The following is a 17,586-nucleotide window of genomic DNA, read 5'->3' on the forward strand; positions in this document are numbered from 1 at the left end:
TTTGTATATGAAAGCCAAAAAGAATTAAGTTCAGAAAAACTGTGGGGGCACCTGGGTGGCTCAGTCAAGTGTTCGACTTCAGTCCAGGTCATTATCTCACTGTTCATGAGTTCAAGCCCTGTATCGGGCTCTGTGCTGAAAGCTCAGAGCCTGAAGCTTGCTTCAGATTCTGTGTCTCCCTCTCTCTCTGCCCCTCTCCTGCTCACACTATGTCTCTCTCTCAAAAATAAACATTAAAAAAAAAATTAAAAAAAAGAAACTGTGAATATTTTTTGCTACTTGTGTTTTTTTTTATTTTGTCAGCAAATCAATGTTTTCTGTTGTAAAAGTAATGCACACTGCTTAACAATTTGGAAGAGGAAAAAATAAAAAGACCCCCTACCAGGATACTACCTAAAGTGTAAACATTTAGTTGTATTTTTAGAACATTATGTTGTATGTAAGTTTATAACTAGATCTTTATAGTTTTACTGAAGAACATAGTGTAAAGGAACAGGCTGAAGTCACAGATGACTGGATTTAGATAAATATAAAAAACTTCTTTACTTTCAGTGTTGTGAGGAGGAGATGTTTACCAAGGGAGAATGGGTCTTTAAAGATTATAAATAAGTGATATATATTGTTTGGGGTAAGTCATTTATACTTGCATATATTTGTATTGACAACTATGACAGATTCTGCTGAGAGATTATTCAAGTTGCAGATAGGCTCTCTGAGCCTTTCTCATTTCCTAGTAAGCACCTTGTTTCTTGGCAACACACATTTCTTCCTTCCTACCAACAGGATTTGCCCCCCCTTTTTTTTTTTATCTCATTAAGATTCCTCCTGAGATTGGCTGTCTTGAAAACCTGACCTCCTTTGATGTCAGTTACAATCTGGAACTGAGATCCTTTCCTAATGAAATGGGGAAATTAAGCAAAATATGGGATCTTCCTTTGGATGAACTACGTCTTAATTTTGATTTTAAACATATAGGATGTAAAGCCAAAGACATCATAAGGTTAGATAATTTTATTTCCATTTTTAAAATTAAGTTTGCTTCAGATGTTTTTTAGTCTGTGACTTCGATGGATATAATAGTTATGATTTAGGAAATAATACATAGTACTGTTTCATGGTAATATGCTATGTGTCATTTGCCTTTTATTTAATAAATGGGTTCATTTGGTGCCACTGAAGAGCTTTTCATTTTCTCCTAGCCAAGCTGATGTGGAGAGAATGGCTTTCCCTTCTTATCCATGCTTTTCATTAGAAATGGACTCTAAAAGGAAATTATGGCTATTTGGTCTCTTGTTACAAATATATGTTCTAAAGAAATAGTGCAAAGTATAATGACTTCTCAAGCTGCATTTCATATAGTGAATAGTTACCATGTGTCTGTTATATCTTAAAGCATTATAGATACTTAAATGATATAAAATTACTAACTTCGATTTTGCCTGTGAGGGTGAATAACCTACTAACCCTGGTCATTTTTGAAACCACCAAAGCTCTCCAGACATCACTGCTTGTGGTCTTCACACATTATGAACTTCAAATATCTTTGGTAATGGACTGTATCTTACTCTCTGTCACCACTTCAGTGTGTCAGTCTTACTATTACCTACTTGTAAAGTTATTTAATCCCATTTCCACCAAATTACTCCTATCTATATTTATCTTGCAGGCTTCAGCTCATTTGTCACCTCTCTGTATCCATGACTTGACTATAATATCTAGCAGGGCAGGGACCATGGCTGCATTCACTCATAGTGTGATTCTTGTCACCTAACACAAAGCCTGGCATATAATTGATCATTGTTGAATTACCAGTGAACTACATACTTACTTAATTCTCTTATGCTTAATTTTTCTTAAATTACATTTTACTTTTTATCTTTTTATGAGGAAAGATTTGGTTTTCTGTTCCCCTAGACTTGATTTAATTTGCAAAGAAAGGCTTTATCACTAGCTAAACTAAACATGACTACCTTTTATTCTACCTGATTGTTTCCCATGATTTTCTCTCCTGAAACTGGATAGATGTTCAAATTAAAATCGGTTCAATTCTTGGTAAACATTTAGCAGAACTACTTTTTAGTGTATTATGCTGTATGATGAAGCCACTATATCTACTTGTAAATGTGTTTAACATTTTGAGTAGGGGAGACTGGAGTACTTTAGAAATTGTAGGCATCATTTCCTTTTTTGAAGGATGACTTTTTCAAAGTGTGCTGACTTCTTACTAGACATTTGGGCCATCGATATTCTTGCTTATTGATAATAAAAACAGAGGGGCGCTTGGGTGGCTCAGTCGGTTGAACGTCCGACTTCGGCTCAGGTCATGATCTCGCAGTCTGAGTTCGAGCCCCGCGTCGGGCTCTGTGCTGACAGCTCAGAGCCTGGAGCCTGTTTCAGATTCTGTGTCTCCCTCTCTCTCTGCCCCTCCCCCGCTCATGCTCTCTTTCTGTCAAAAATATATAAACACTAAAAAAATTAAAAAAACAAAAACAAAACAGCGTAAGTTGTATGTGAGAAAATGATTTCAATAATAACAGGCACAATATCTGATCTGTCAGGTTGTATTTTCTCAACCATCGAATTAAATCATGAAAAGTAATGATGCCTTTTGTTCAGATCCTTGAGAATGTTGGTCAGAATCCTATTAGATTCTGGATCTAATGGATCAGTCAATATTCCCTAAAATTGACATATTACTTAATTTGCTCCTTTAATTTTAGTTTTTAATGTTTATTCATTTTTGAGAGACAGAGAGAGAGCACGAGCAGGGGAGGGGCAGAGAGAGAGGGAGACACAGCATCCGAAGCAGGCTCCAGGCTTCGAGCTGTCAGCACAGAGCCCGACATGGGCCTCGAACTCATGGACCATGAGATCATGACCTGAGACTAGGTCAGACACTCAACCGACTGAGCCACCCAGATGTCTCAGTTTTGCTCCTTTAAATTTAAACTGTCGCGACATTTCAACATAGTTAAAAATATGACTTTCTATATCCAACATATTTTTAAGAACATTTAAAATCTAGTATTAATTTAAAGGTGGTTTGCTTAGCTACCTACACCACTTCGAATTAGTTTCAATTATTTTTTTCATTAAGATTGTTAGAAAAAGGAACATATTATCTGCTGATAGTATAATAGTTTACATGTATTAACTTATAACATAACCAATATGTTCTCAGTTTCCATTTGTACTATATATATGTATGTATGATATATATGAATGTATACATTATATATACAATATATAGTATATATACAGTATATATACATACACGCACACACACAGGCACATATAATATATCCAGTGAGACCTCACTATCAAAGTTTAGTATAACAGTACGCATATATACTCTATCTTCATTCTCTGTCATAGGGGCTTTGTAAAATTTTATACCTTGTAATTTTTAGGGTTTTATCTGTGTTATTTAAAGAAATTCATATATATATATATGTATACACATATATATGTACATATATATACACACAATGCTAATTACTTCATAATTATTAGCATTCTAATTAGTACTGCAAACATATTTTGATTATTTCTGGTGATAGTATAACAGGTCATTTTTTTGATAATGCTACCAGTCATTATCAACTACATTAACATCGCTTGCTCACAAAATATATGCACTAACAGTGTGTTGAAAGACATGTGCCCTTATTAGGTCCATGAGCTAAGCACTGTTTGGCACTATATTTTAGAACAGTCTGGTATTTTAAAAATTTCAACACCTAAGAATTCACCTATATCTTAAGTAACAGTGTTAAGCAGCTTATTATTTTACTTTTGTCTTTCAAATACCAGGTTTCTTCAGCAGCGGTTAAAAAAGGCTGTGCCCTATAACCGAATGAAGCTTATGATTGTGGGAAATACTGGGAGTGGTAAAACCACCTTATTGCAGCAACTAACGAAAAGCAAGAAATCAGATCCTGGGGTGCAAAGCGCCACAGTTGGTATAGATGTGAAGGACTGGCCTATCCAAATAAGAGGCAAAGGGAAGAAAGACCTCATTCTAAATGTGTGGGATTTTGCAGGTATTTCTTTCACTAGAATATTTTATTCACATTTATCTTTTACTTAGGACAGGGATTTAAAAGCCGAGATTTTGTTCCAATACTGCAACGAGACCTGGTGGATTCTACAGAATTATTCCAAAGCCATTTACTTCTAATTTTACCCTTGCCACCAGGGTGAATTCCATGGAGGGAAATGTTAGGAACCAATAGGAGCCAGCTAAAGCTTAAATACTTGGTTTGGTAGCTGACATATATGCTGAAACTTGTCAATCCCTAGCAAAAACCCAGTGTAGTCTTCTAAACATCGTCTGTTGGCTGTTTTCCTCTCTCTCTCTTTGTATGATAAATAGTGATATTATCACCTAAAACAATGGCTCCAATCTTTATTTAGGTCGTGAGGAATTCTACAGCACTCATCCTCACTTCATGACCCAGCGGGCCCTCTACCTGGCTGTCTATGACCTCAGCAAAGGGCAGGCTGAAGTCGATGCCATGAAGCCTTGGCTCTTCAATATAAAGGTCGTCTGTTCTAATCGTTTGAAAATAGAAAGTAACATTTATTTTAATCGTTTGAAAATAGAAAATAACATTTATTTTTGTATGTGTAAGGTAATTTATTTTGGACAGTTGCTTCAAACAGTCTCCTCAGTTTTTAAAAATGAAGTTGGAAGCACTGAAATTTGGGGGAACCTGGCTGTCTCTGTTGGTTAAGCATCTGACTCTTGATTTCAGCTCAATGCTTGGGATTCTCTCTCTGCCCCTCCTCTGCTCATACTCTCTTTCTCTGTCTCCTCTCTCTCAAAATAAGTAAATAAACATTAAAAAAATTTAAAACTAGGAAGCACTAAAATTTTGAGTTGGGGACTTTTTAGTGTAATTAGGCTGTGACATGAAAATAGTGTGTTCCATATTGATGAATGTTGAAGATACTTAAAACCCTTTTAAGCTATAAAAATTGAAAATATATACATTATATATATATATATACATATAATGGATATATATATATATATACATATAATGGATATATATATATAATGTTTTTGATCATTTTATTTCCTTTTAAAAAAATTTTTAATGTTTATTTTTGAGAGAGAGAGACAGAGACAGAGAGAGAGAAAGTGAGGGAGGGGCAGAGAGAGAGGGAGACACAGCATCCAAAGCAGGCTCCAGGCTCTGAGTGGTCAGCACAGAGCCCAATGCACGGCTCAAACTCACAAGCCGTGAGATCATGACGCGACCCAAAGCTGGATGCTTAACCAACTGAGCCACCCAGGCACCCCAATCACTTTATTTCTTAAATGAAGGACAAACCTCCCTAATTTAAAATAAACTACACTAAACAAAAGCAATCCACGAATCATTAGCTATGCCCTCATTGGTGATTTAGTAGGAAGTCCTTCAGATCTTAAACTTTTAAATGGCACCCTATTAATATGCTCTTATATTTGGAATCTCTTTTTGTAATTTTTCCATTTTGTCCCTTGCTGTCATGCTGTTAGCTATTCCTTGATGTAGTACTTACTGGTTCTTAGAATTGAAATAAAGTAGGAGTGATGCTCTTTGAATGAAGCTTCAGTGGGCTCTTCTGTGAGTCAAGTCCTTAAAAAGGTTTGTGTGAGGACATTTTAGCAGATATTTTGGCTGCGTACAAGCTCATTTTGTAATTTTGGTAATTTTTTTTTAACTTCCTTGTATTGGTCAGAATTAGCCCAAGTGAATAGTGGCAGTGATACTTTAGTGCCTTTTTTTCTTGTTCATGTAGACTACAAATTGGATGAGTTTAAAATAAATTCAGGAGATTGACTTTACAGATAAGGAGGAGAAAATATAAACCATATTATGTCACTTTGATACGGTCTTGCGTTTATTAAATGCTTATTTTGTTTAGAAGTCCAAAGTACACTTAGAGAATAACCCATTTTAAGGCATAAAAGAAAAGAAAAACAGACCACTAGTCTTATACAGGCCACCTGAAAAAATGATAAAAATTGGAATAAGAAGGGGCATAAAAATGACTTCAAAATTTCGTTAAGGTTACATTTTTTCCCCTAGGTTTAAGGAAGGAAAGACAGTTGACATTTTCTTCTTCTTGACGTGTTTGAGTTTTTCAGTTCCTTTCAACTGAATTTCATAAAAACGGAATGTGAATAGAACTGTAAGCAGTCTTGATTTTAAAACAAACACAAGAGTATTTTGTATCATTTCCTGTAGGCCCGTGCTTCTTCTTCCCCTGTGATTCTTGTTGGCACACATTTGGATGTTTCCGATGAAAAGCAGCGCAAAGCCTGCATAAGTAAAATCACCAAGGAACTGCTGAACAAGCGAGGGTTTCCTGCAATAAGAGATTACCACTTTGTGAATGCCACAGAGGAATCTGATGCTTTGGCAAAGCTTCGGAAAACCATCATAAATGAGAGTCTTAATTTCAAGGTAACGTGGTTAATGCCTATTGTGGGCTGGTGGGTAAACATAATTTATTAACTCTCATGCTACACAACTGCTTAGAAATGTCAGAAGTCTTGAGAAAAGAACAACTATCTTAAAATTGTGGTTTTTTCATAGTTGTTAGCATTATTAAAGCGCTTTTAGTTTTAAAATTACTTATGCCATATCTCATTTCAAATGCATAGAAATGAGAATAAACATCATTAGAGGATCCTGAAGGACAAACACTAAGAATGTCTGGGAGACTGAGAGAATGTTTCTGAGAGAATCTGAGAACGTTTCTGATGCCCTTTTTCTCACTTTTTGTCGTGGTGATTCAAAGAATACACATGAATATTGGGATCTTGGGATCATCTTCCCTCTGTTGTTCTTTGTTGTTTCACTTGCTCTTTTCTTTCAGAGTTCCTGTTCTAGCTGCATTTTGATCTATGTGCTGTTCCTTTTGTCTCTTGTCACTGTGACGATACCCATTCCACCTTTTAATCTCCCCCTCAGTATTGTGAGATGGCTCTTTGATGTGGTTGCCGAGGTCATGAATTTGATTTTCAACAATGCCTAAACAATTTTTAGTACATATAAACTGGGTGTTCCATTTTAGAAATTATGTTTTGATTTCCAAAGTTCTGGTAAGCCAAATGTAATTCATAGGGTTCATAAAGCACAAATAAGTTGGTTATCCAGGAGAAACGTTATTTTTAATACTTGCAGGAAAAAGAAATCTTTCCTGAGTTCTGCAGATACGGTGGTATAAAATGCACTGAAAATTCCTCAAATCGTTCAATGTGACAAACACAATGGTGAATTTCATTGTTAGTCCCTGGTGGTTTCGTTCGTTAGCACTAATGATCAAGGCCATGGCTTATAACTAGGGTCCTGTGTAGCCTGGGCATTCCCAGCATAATTAATAGTGTCCTACTACATTCTCAAAAGCATTCCAATTTGGATGATAAATTACACAGTCACCCTGGTTATAATGTGTTGGCCAGTTAGCTTAGTTCTGTTCCATTTTCACAGATTATGCTCCTATCTAAAACCTAATGAGCCATTTATAAATGTGTTGGTCTTTGTGATGCCCAGGGGGAGAATTTGCATGTTTGTATCTTTCAACACATTTGTCACCATCACTAAAAGGTTTTACCAATGGTGGGTCAGTAGTGGCATCTTATGTAAGAAGAATGATACATTGTTTATTTGCAAATTTTCCTACTCTCTAATTGGACATAGGATTAGAAAGTATTGTGACTTGTAAGAAACAAATACACAAAATTCAGACATCCAATTAAATAATTCTTTTTATGCAGGCGGTTTCCTTCTGAGATTGTACCTATACATACAGAACTTTGTTTTTACTTATTATGTTTTAATAGTTCCTATTTTCATCATTTATGTTGGACCATATATCATATTTTTAAAAAGACTTCTTCAAGAATGAGTTTGTTTTGAAAAAGCCTGAATTTAGTTGCAACAAATAGATAAAGTATGGATAGTTTAGTTGAAGTATGGATAAACTGGTTAGTTCAGCTGGCTGGACTAGTACTGCTTTAGTGTAAAGCAATTTATCACTGTCCATCAACAAGACCTGTTTTCCTCCTGAGCTTATGACTGATCACTGAGGCTGATACAAGGAGGTAAAAGAAATGCTTTGAGAAATGGCCATATATTGCTATGGATGTATATTGTTGATGGCTGCACCGTTCTGGCATTTTGGTTTGAAAATCCATTTGATTGCTTTGTAGAATTCTGGCTTTTTCAGGATCACCCAGAATCAATGAGCCTGCCAGAACTAGAATATTGTTTCCTCCTTGAGATGCTTCAACTTGTATTCAAATAGCAGCTTTGAATTTACTGGAGATCACTTTTTGCCCTCTCACTTGTTTTTCATTTTCTCCTTCTCTCTTGGCTCTTCTCTAATCTTTCCCTGTCTTGCCCTTATTAACACGTGCCTTTGCAGACTCTAAAATAATTTTTTTTTATTGGCTGTTGGGGACCTCATAATCAAGCTAAAAGGAGAAGTAGGACAAAACAGAGTTCATTGCCAACATTGCCTCTTTCAAACTTGTCCAGCCCATTAGCAGTGGGATCTTTTGCTGGCCCTGTAACTCAGCCATAAAAAGTTCATCCCTTTGCTGTGTAATTTGCTTTCTGTGAGAACCCCTGTTTACTTCCATATGTAGGTTTTCTTTCTTGAGTTAGAACACAAACTTCAATATGAATTTCTATTTTATCGTAATTTATGAATGATGAGGAAGGTGAATATGAAAAGTGAAGATTAGTGAAATTGTATTTAATTTACTAGGAGGGCATTGGATACAGGAAAACAATGTTCTGAATGACTGGAGGTGAATATGTAAGTGATAGTATGACTGTTTAAATAAAGCCCCTTAAAGTTCTAGTTAGGAGTAGAAAAAAGAGCAAGTTAAATTTGCATGTGTGTGTGATAAAACCCAATTTCTGTTTATAATAAGTTTAAGAAATTAAGTAGAAATTCTCAGGTAAAAAGAATATAGAATATATACATGGGTTGAGAAATGGGGAGAGTTTGCCACCTGGTGGCTTTCAGAGGCATTTTAGTTACTGTTGTTTCAGTGGCATTTCTATTTAAAATTAGATTTTCCTGGAAAAAAGAAAAAATTGGAAAAGATGTTTTATGATAGAAACTATCATCTTAAAGCTATTCTTTAAAAGTTGTTATTTTTTATATGTACGTAAGTAGACAATGATTATATTGTAAATGTAACAGACCAAAAATCATCCTCTCATGTCAAAATTGTTGGCGTGCAGATGGTTTATTATTTTCCCAAATTTAAAATTCCATGAAAAAGTATTTCTTGGGTGAGGAGATTTCGTGTCTCCTCCTGGGGAGACATGGAATATACACATATCAGGTACATTTTGCAAATAACGAGCACAAAATTTAATGTTTTACTTTGGGGCATGGATATTTTCATCTAATAAATAAGGCCCCAAAGCTCTTGTAATACTTCCTGACTTATTATGGTAGCGTATCTATTGCATATATGTTTAATGTCTTAGAAAATAAAAAATCCTTTCTTTATGATTAGTGATTTATCCTGGAGTATATCATGGATTTTTTTGGGTAGTTAAATATTTCCATACTATTTTGTTTGACAGTTATTTCTAAATTGGCTTCTGTGTTTATATTTTTCTTATTTTAGTATCATTTTATTTATCCTTCACAGCTTAAATAGTTTTACATCACACTTGAATAATATATCAATTTCTGAACAACTATTAGCACTGAATTTACCAACCACCTTCAGGCAGATGAATAAAATGGATTTTTACAGCTTGTCATTTGTAATTACACAGATCCGAGATCAGCCTGTCGTTGGGCAGCTGATTCCAGACTGCTATGTAGAACTTGAGAAAATCATTTTATTGGAACGTAAAAATGTGCCAATTGAATTTCCTGTAATCGACCGGAAACGATTATTACAACTCGTAAAAGAAAATCAGCTACAGTTGGATGAAAATGAGCTTCCTCATGCGGTTCACTTCCTAAATGAATCAGGTTAGTATGTTTGTTACATATTTTTTCAAAACTCTGTAGTCATTGTAAAAATGTATCTGAACCTTGTATAGAATTTGCATTCAAAATTTAACAGAATTCTTTGACCACTGACTTTTTCCTTTTGAAAGGTCATCATGTGCAATGACATTGAATCATATGTCATGCCATAGGAAAAAAACATTTAGGAAACCATCTAAGGGCAGTGGTGGGAAAAGTATCTGAGGAGTTAAAACATGTGGGTTCTAGAAATTGACTTAACTATTGAGGAGCTTTGGGACCCCAAGCACAAGCCATATCCTTTCATGGTATCAATTGAATTTACTGTGTGTGGAAGTTATTTATATACTCTAAAGGGTAAGTATTATTGGGATGGTCTAACTCGGCACTTAGAGAATCAGTGGTACCTGAGACAATAAACCTATTGAATGGCAGATCTTGCCTGTTGCATCACTCATTGTCAGCATGGTCTCACAGATAAAGATGCTTATAGTGGCGTCTGTGCTATTTGTGTACTTGATCAGTATAACCCTGCTAAAAACGTGTGAGTTAGTTTGTAGTACTAGGGTAAGTGACTGCAAAGCTGCTTTTAATCCCTAGAGTCTGTTGTATGAAAAATTACCTTCACATGGATTATAATCTGTTCCTTTCCCTCCATTATTCTTAAACTAGTAGCTTTCTGCATTATCCTATGTTTCTTACCTATATTTGAAAATAAGATGGCTTATAGAATATGTTTAGAAAGCCAAAACGTTTTGTGAACTTTTGATTATTTGTAAATATATGAAAGACAGTGCATGCAATTATCTCAAATATGCTTATATATGATCATTTTATGTAGTTCCAAAAATACTTTCTAATACTTGGACTTTAGGGATTGGAAACTGGGATGCTCAGGTTCTAGCCTCAGCTCTTCCACCAACAGTGCTGAGGTTTTCTCATGTGTAAAATGAAGAGGTTGGACTAGATTCTCTCCAAAGTCCCTTGATAATTGTATCTTCTAGATTCCATGTTTCACTGTTTGATTTTTACTACAGGGGTCCTTCTTCATTTTCAAGACCCAGCGCTGCAGTTAAGTGACTTATATTTTGTGGAACCCAAGTGGCTTTGTAAAGTCATGGCACAGGTTGGTATTTTGTATTTTTGTGGCATAAGGGCAATGACTGAAGAGAGGAACAAGTGACACCCGGAGAACTGAGCATTATAGAGTTTGTATTCAGTTAAAGTAGAAAATCCTATAAATGTAGACTACTGTAGAGCAGTTCATGTAGAAGACTGCATAAAGAAGAGCTTCATGGAAGAAGGGAAAATGTCTGAGAGTTCACTTTAATGTCTTTGTTTCCAACTTGTGAACAGATGTTGTACCACTCTGTTCCACAGTGCTTTTCTAGATCCTTATGACACTTTAGTTTGGTTATTGATATAGTCAGTTGAATGGAAGCTTTGTGAAAATTCTTGGGGCAAATATACATAAGAAAATTGAGTCTATGGATGTAAAACCTTTAACTGGACAACATGGAGGGGAGTTTTGACTCTTGAGTGGATTATAAGCTATAAACGTTTATTGTTTTGAAAACTTTGGATGGTGGTGGTTATGGCTGTTTTTTCTCCATTTATATTTCATATGGAAATATTTTTTCTTCTGCCAGTGATAATTACCAATGAGATTATCTTAATAGTTAGCATAACCCATCTCTACAGGTTTGCCACAGAAAGCCATTCAATCAGAACGCACTAGCTCAGAGTTTCTCAGTGTCAGCAATATTGACATTTTGGGCCAGATAATTATTTGTTGTGCATTATAGGATGATAGCAGCATCTTTAGTCTCTACCCTCGAGGTGCCAGTAGTACTGACCCAATATGACAAGCATAAATGTGTCCAGAGATCGCCAAATATCAGTGGGGGTGCAGAATCACCCTGGTTGAGAACAGCTGCATCTAGCTTAATCATGAACTGAAGAGAGCTTGGGGAGGCCATCTCCAGCACATGTATTCACTGGCAGCTATTTTGAGTGTGGGCATAATTTAGAGTTTTGCATGTGACTCCCTGAGACCCTAAAATGATTCTATCTGTTTACATTAGAATCATCTCTTCTAATTAAACCATAGTAGTCATTAAATTCCCTCGGATAATTTTGACTGATAGTTCCTAAATTTTATCTAAAGAAAAAAAAGGCAGGTAGTTTGAAGAGGGAACTCATTTTGGCCTAAATCCTATATCATGGACCTTGAGAGCATATTGAAATGTATTGCAATTGGCAATTGTAATGTGACAGTAATACCTATTTTGGTAGATATTTTTTAAGTAGATTTTCATCCCTCTGAACATATGCCCTGGAAAGTGTGTTTCCACTCATCTGCTAAATGAGAATGGAGCTGGTAACGTTGACTGGTCCGGAGCACAAGCTCTGTAGTCAGCATGACCCGTGTTCAAATCTCTTCTGTATCCATCCCAACACTGTGACGTTTCTTAATATTTTAAGCCTTTGTTTCTTCACTTGTAAAATAAGGATAATAACAATATTATCTTCTACATTGCTTCCCTAATTCAGTGTAAGTGAGAAGTAACTGTTAGCTAATCTTATGTTTGACCTATTTAGTAATTTAAGGATATTATTTTAGGTAATAAAAAATTTTTTCAAAATTGTAAAGATGTATCCATGTAGTTTTAGAATGTGTGTCAGGTATGGGGCTAAATAAAACATATGTGTAGGTGGGTGCCAAGGGAGTTTTTAAAATTTTTTTTTATTTTTTAAATGTTTATTTATTCTTGAGAGAGAGAAACAGAGCATGAGCGGGGGAGGGGCAGAGAAAGAAGGAGACACAGAATCTGAAGCAGGCTTCAGGTTTTGAGCTGTCAGCACAGAGCCTGACATGGGGCTGGAACTCACGAGCCATGGGATCATGACCTGAGCCGAAGTTGGATGCTTAACCTACTGGGCCACCCAGGAGCCCCAGATATAGCAAAGGGAGTTTTAAATATACCCTGAAGATTTTATTGTCCTGTGTGCCACACTATATCAGAAAATGACTAAACTCTATATAGTCAAGGAAAGGCTAAAGTTGCCCCCCAAAATGATGTGTTTCCCTGTGAATTGGGAATAGTTAAAGTTGTACAGATGTGGGTAGTATTAGGGTGTGCGTATCTTCTTCAGTAGAATAAAGAAGTGATTTGTTTCAGAATCACCATCTTCTAACAAAAGCAGCCTTCCATATTACCACAATAAAATCCCTGAAGATTCATGGAGTGATTAAGTTGAAACTCTTATCAGCATAGTTTTACTATAAACATGATAATTTAAGTGAAAATTAAGTCAATAGTTTGAACAGTCCAAAGTTATATTGAGAGATAGATCTAAAGAGCCAGTATGATATTAACTTGAATTTTTTAATAATTTTATAAGTACTATATTTTTATTTATGCTGATATATTAAAATATAATGTCATTTTCACGAACACTTGAAGAGAATGAAAGCTATAAATAATCAAATGAAAACAAGAATGACTTATCTGATACCCATCAACAAAAATAAATAGGCGTATTCACCTCCGTGAATCATCAAAGGAAGGGCAGAAATAATTTCATGGTGCAAAAGCTCTAATGAGCCTCCTACCCTCTCTGTGACCCAGACTATTAGGTCACTAAACTTATTAAAGACATTTCCATCACTGCACAGAGAAGTTTACAAAACTCATTTAAATGTATGATAAAAGAAATATGAAATACACTTATTGAGTTAATCAGGTGGAACATTAAAAAGCTTGCATGGCAATTTAATCTTGATAAAAACTTGGGTGAGGAATCTGGAAAATTCTCTTTTTTGCATAAGTGCATAAGTTAGCATTATAAGTTACTAGGCTGAAGGAATATTAGGTCTTTGAAAGGTGATAAAATTAAGGCAGTGTTTTAGTTTTTTATTGCTATGAAACAAGATACCCCAAAACTTGAGTAAACAAGTAAACTTAAGGTAAAACATCAACACTTTATTGTTTCTCACTTTTCTGTGGATTGACTGTGCTCAGCTGGGTGGTTCTGCTCCACATGGCATTGGCAAGGGTCATTCACTTGGCTTCCTTCATTGAGCGAGGCTGGAAAGTCTAAAAATGCCACACTCACATTTTTGGTATGTTCGTCTTCCTCTGTGTGGCCCCTCATATGACCAGTACTCACAAAGTTTAGGCCCAGAACTGGTAAAATATCAGTTCTGCTATTAGTGACCAGAGTAACCACAAAGCCCGTCCAGATCTAAGAGGAGGAGAATGGATGGATTTAATTTCTCAAAGGATTGAACACCATGCATGTAGAAGATGAGAAGATATTGATGTGTCTATGTTTGTAAACTATCTACTACAAACAGTGGCAGCACACCATAGATCTACTAAAAACTCAAGCACAAACCACCTATTTTAAAATCAATGTGTCTAAATAAAATACATTAGAATAGTATACAATAATGGCTAACATACAAGGGGTTAGTTATGTGCTAATTTAAACATTTTCTCTTGTAATTCTCAGAACAGCTATTTTAATGGTACTATACTAGTCCCCATTTTGAAGATGAAGAAACTGATGGACAGAGAGGTTAAATAATTTATCCAAAGTTACATATTCAGGAAGAAGTATTAGGATTTCAAACCAAGTAGTTTGACTCCAGTGTCTAAAAAACTAACCCCAGGATAAAATGCTCCAAACTTCATTTTACCCGAATTTACTCATCCAACAATATTGACTTGACAACTACAATGTTCCTGATATTGTTCTGCAGGGAACAAGTTTCCTGCATTCATGAAGCTGACATTCAAGTTGAAGGAAACAACCAACAACTAAACTCTTACAGTGTCAGATGGTAGAGTGCTATAAAGCAAATATATAATATGGTTAGGGATAGAGAGTGAGTTGTGAGACAAGGAAACTTTAAGAATGCCAGAACAGGGGCGCGTGGGTGGCTCAGTCGGTTAAGTGCCAACTGCAATGTATTCTTTAATGACCCATTATATATTGTCATTAGACACCATTATGTTCAGTCAGTCATGCATTCATTGATTCAATAAACATTATATGTACCAAATAGAGAAATAGAGATGAGTGAGACAAGTCCCTGGGCCTAAGGATTTTGCAATCTAGTGTTTCACTCAACTGCATGATAATGTTCATAATGTTTGCTCCTATTTAAGTAGCCCTTGAACGTTACAGATCTACCAAAGAAATTAAGCACAAACCTCTTTTAAAAATTAGTTTGGCTAAATGAAATGTGATTTCATTTCATTCATCAAGGAATATGTGGATAGTAATGGCTGACATATGAGGGCATACTATATGCTAAAAATTGTCATATGCACTTTGCATGCCTTACGTATGTTACCTTATTTCAGTGTTATGGCAATCTAAGAAGCAGTCACTGTTATTATCTCATTTAAATTGTGGCTTAAGGAAGTTATATACCTTTCTCAAGGTAACAGAGATGGTAGTAGAGCCTGGATATGACCTGGGTTCTTCTGAATTTCTACTTTTAACTCATGATGATAATCAAAGCTCAAAGTATGATCTCTACACTAGAGTCATCTGAGTTTCTTGTTAAACAGATTCTCAAGCTTTATCCCAGACCTATTTCCGACTGAGTGGAGTCCAGCAAAATTCTGTAGTTGGTTTGTTTGAGGACCACAAAACTGTACTATACTGCTTCTCTTCCCATTGATAGAAACCATTTCCTATTATATAAATGTAAAGTAACATTTCTGTGGCAAACCTGTAGTGAGAACAGTCTGGAAGATAATTTCCCTATGAATGTATCATTGATGAGACTATAATAAGGATGAGGGGTGTTGGATTGATCTGTTAATTGGATCTAGGAAAGCTTAAGATTCATTGATTTCAGAGGATATCTATAACATCTGATCTGAATTCACTCCCTTAATTTAATAAATTTCCTGTGGAGGAGTGGTTGTCCCACTGGGCTTCTAGTAAAGAAATGAGGTCCCATGTTGTACTTGACAATGTTAAAATTGTTCTGATCATTTTCACTGAGCAAAGCGACACCAAATGCTTTAAATTCAGAACTTTTCAGAAAATAAATTGGAGTGATTATTTACAAGTTTAAATCTTTCAGATTTTGACAGTGAAAGTGGAAGGCTATCCAAAACATCCTAAGGGAATCATTTCACGCAGAGATGTGGAAAAGTTTCTTTCAAAGAAAAAGAGGTTTCCAAAGAACTACATGTCACAGTACTTTAAACTCCTAGAAAAATTCCAGATTGCCCTGCCAATAGGAGAAGAATATTTGCTGGTTCCAAGCAGGTAAACCTAAACTTAAAATTTCAATTACCTTGTGGAGACTCACCATCTGTTATGTATTTTAATTGTCAAAATAACTTTTGTTTATGATAAATGTACTAATTTTATTTTGCTTCTGGTGTACACATTCTACTGAAGTATAACATTTACTTTTAGTGAAAACACTGCATTTGACATTTTAAAGATACAGTGAAACTTGTTTTATGTATATAGTTTGGTTTGCTACTGCTTAAATTACTTAAAGGTAAATAGTGATTATTCTGTGTGTGTTCATGTGTGTTCTTACATGGCATTGAGAGATTTATATTAGACAGGTTCTGGGAAGATACTGAGTTTTCACCAGAAGAATTTATGGCAATGAATTTTCAGTGGGAGCGGCAACACAGTGGAGGCCTTGGTTCTAACCTTTTATTATAGAAGGTTGCTTTATATGTTATTAGTAGGAAATGTTATAAGGTATGTGATACTGAAAAGTGTAAATTGCATTGATTGCTACATGATATCCAATTCCAAAAATACATATATACTTTTTTCTAGGACTTGCATTTTTTAAGTTTTATATAATCGCTTCAAACTTGTCTCTGCATGACTAATTGTAATAATTTATTTATTAGTTTAAAGAGGATTACTGAAAAAATTTCATGCATCTGAGCATGCATTTGCATTGATTAAATAGCCATTGAATTTTTTGAGGAAGAAAGGACATGTAGCAAAAGAACATTATAAAAAAAGTGCAATAAGCTAGAATATTTATTCTTCAACTCATTGATTCTCAAGTTGTAAAGCACTTTGGTTAGCATGGTTGGGTGTATTATGAAGCCGTATAATGCTGATGTCCTTTTCTCTTTTAGTTTGTCTGACCACAGGCCTGTGATAGAGCTCCCTCATTGTGAGAACTCTGAAATTATCATTCGACTATATGAAATGCCTTATTTTCCAATGGGATTTTGGTCAAGGTTAATCAATCGATTACTTGAAATTTCACCTTACATGCTTTCAGGAAGAGGTATGTATTTAATGAAGACTTAATATTTGAGAAATTAGGGGGAAAGCATATTAAAATTAATATGTCATTTTCAGAGTTTATTTATTTGTAAGGCCACTGAAAATCAGAAAAGAAGATCAAAAGACTTCAGAGTAGCCAAGATAAAGACAGATAGGCTCATATAAGTTCATGTGGTTTGTCAAAAAGGAAATTTTTCAGGTCCTCACTCAAAGCCTATTTGTTTTTATTTTAGACACATTTATAACAAGTATGAATGTCTTGCTTTCCAAGCCCAAGTAGACCAT

General features: G+C 35.2%; 1 protein-coding gene across 1 annotated transcript in view; it reads left to right on the forward strand.

Moving 5' to 3' along the window:
* Positions 1-17,586, forward strand: part of LRRK2 (leucine rich repeat kinase 2) — a 137,826-nt gene that overhangs the window by 74,232 nt on the left and 46,008 nt on the right. Inside the window, exons 28-35 of the mRNA XM_043563334.1 lie at positions 819-1,000; positions 3,814-4,043; positions 4,417-4,544; positions 6,240-6,458; positions 9,804-10,005; positions 11,040-11,128; positions 16,112-16,299; positions 17,148-17,302. Of these exons, the coding sequence (XP_043419269.1) occupies positions 819-1,000; positions 3,814-4,043; positions 4,417-4,544; positions 6,240-6,458; positions 9,804-10,005; positions 11,040-11,128; positions 16,112-16,299; positions 17,148-17,302 (1,393 nt within the window). The remainder of the gene's footprint in view (positions 1-818; positions 1,001-3,813; positions 4,044-4,416; positions 4,545-6,239; positions 6,459-9,803; positions 10,006-11,039; positions 11,129-16,111; positions 16,300-17,147; positions 17,303-17,586) is intronic.

Source organism: Prionailurus bengalensis, chromosome B4 (genome assembly GCF_016509475.1).
Source record: "Prionailurus bengalensis isolate Pbe53 chromosome B4, Fcat_Pben_1.1_paternal_pri, whole genome shotgun sequence".
NCBI lineage: Eukaryota > Metazoa > Chordata > Mammalia > Carnivora > Felidae > Prionailurus > Prionailurus bengalensis.